The sequence below is a fragment of the Ceratina calcarata genome, unplaced genomic scaffold (assembly GCF_001652005.2).
Source record: "Ceratina calcarata isolate Rehan_Ccalc_2016 unplaced genomic scaffold, ASM165200v1 scaffold588.2, whole genome shotgun sequence".
NCBI classification, from domain to species: Eukaryota; Metazoa; Arthropoda; class Insecta; order Hymenoptera; family Apidae; genus Ceratina; species Ceratina calcarata.
Genome location: NW_017177107.1, coordinates 188,808 through 190,478, shown reverse-complemented (window position 1 = coordinate 190,478; position 1,671 = coordinate 188,808). Strand labels below are relative to the sequence as shown.

General features: G+C 41.6%; 1 protein-coding gene across 1 annotated transcript in view; it reads left to right on the top strand.

Moving 5' to 3' along the window:
- The window catches only part of Nckx30C (solute carrier family 24 member Nckx30C), a 54,368-nt gene that overhangs the window by 24,015 nt on the left and 28,682 nt on the right, over nucleotides 1-1,671 (top strand). Inside the window, exon 3 of the mRNA XM_018032733.2 lies at nucleotides 894-1,176. Within this exon, the coding sequence (XP_017888222.1) occupies nucleotides 894-1,176 (283 nt within the window). The remainder of the gene's footprint in view (nucleotides 1-893; nucleotides 1,177-1,671) is intronic.

The following is a 1,671-nucleotide window of genomic DNA, read 5'->3' as shown; positions in this document are numbered from 1 at the left end:
ATTCAAGTTCACTTTACGGCTTAAACTAAGACTTCTTTTATATAATTAAATAATTGAAACCGATCCATTGATTCACATTTGTATCATAGAACAATTGAATTCCATACATCTGGGTCATTCTATCGGTTCATTGTGTCGCGAGTTAAAACTGAGTTTAGCTTAAGGATTCAGGAGCATCTAAACTCTAAACGAAAGGGTAACCTTGATTGTAAGTAGTGTCTCGCGATCCGTAACCAAAGTTGTTGCTCAGACTATCCAGGAGTTAACTGAAGAACAGGAGACGTGGGCGTAACGGGCGTCATGCATAGTAAATGAGAGAAGTCATTTTCTTCGACTTTGTCCACGGAGGAGACAGGAGAGTGTGAATAAAAAAATTCAAGATAGAGACGTTGATCGACTGGATTACGCAATCTGCACGGACGAGAATCAATTCACGGCAAAATAACGTTGGAGCTGTCCTCACTATTACATAAATTATAATTGTAGAGATTTTGATCTCGCAACCCTCATACGTTCATTGGCTGAAATTGGAATATGTATACCTGCTCTTACTGTCTAATTTCATTAAAGAAGAAGCCTTGTATTACAGAACTCGTCACAATGTCCAACTAATCATGTAGCTAAATGAACTTCATTATTTTTTCCGATTCGTAAATCAGTTATATGTTTGATTCATATCTCAAAGCCCTTTTAATCGAAACTCCATGTGCCCGCACTTGTTACATGAACCAGAAACGATCGTACGAGAATTACTGATACTTATTTGTCGAAACTAGCGAGTCACGCGAACTGTGTCGTCTATTGGCGGACTGTTCGGCTTAGGCTAAACGTAATCTAAGAGGAATTATGGGTCGATGTTGATATTGAGAGACGAAATGACGTATGTGTTCCAGCAGCATCCGAACGCGATGAACAATAGCGAGACAAGCGTGGGCGGTGTGTCGGGTGCATGTGGAAGCAGCGGCATACCGGCGGCCGGCGAGGCCGGGTGCAGCAGCAGAGGCGGCAGCAGCAGCGGCGGAGGCGGCACGGCCAGCGGCCACGGCTGCGATCAGAGTGGCCACCACGGTGGCCCCTCGTCTCATTCCAGGGAGAGCCACGCCAAGTTCAGGCACGGCCTTCTGCAGCTTATGATTCACACGATCGATCCGCTCCACGACGGTCAGTCCCGCGCCGGTATACCAACTCCACACTCTATCACTCTCGCTTTGCCGCTTTTGCTTTAGCGCTGACAGCACGCTCTCTTAGTTAGACTGTGGTAGCCGTACTTTTCTTTATGTACAATAACATTAGGTTGGTGTATATGAAATGTCACTTTCTTTAAGCGTGACAGATACTCCTGTAGAATACAGTACCATGTGTCTGATTCACATAATTTACCAATTACTGCAATGTCTTCTGCTGAAATTGCCCATGTTCACTATAATAGACTGCAGATTTGATGGAGTTATAAGAAAATTGACTGCTCGAATTTGATAAATGTTAAACAAATGTTTTGTATAAAATTATTCAGAATATAAGAAACTGTATCAATATTTAAATGTTGAAAGAAACGTTAATTTAGAACACCTTTTTAGAATTGATACCGAAAATTTGTTATTTTTCATATAAATCTACAGTCGATTCATAATGTTACTAGATTCATCCTATTCCGTATTACAATAATAGATA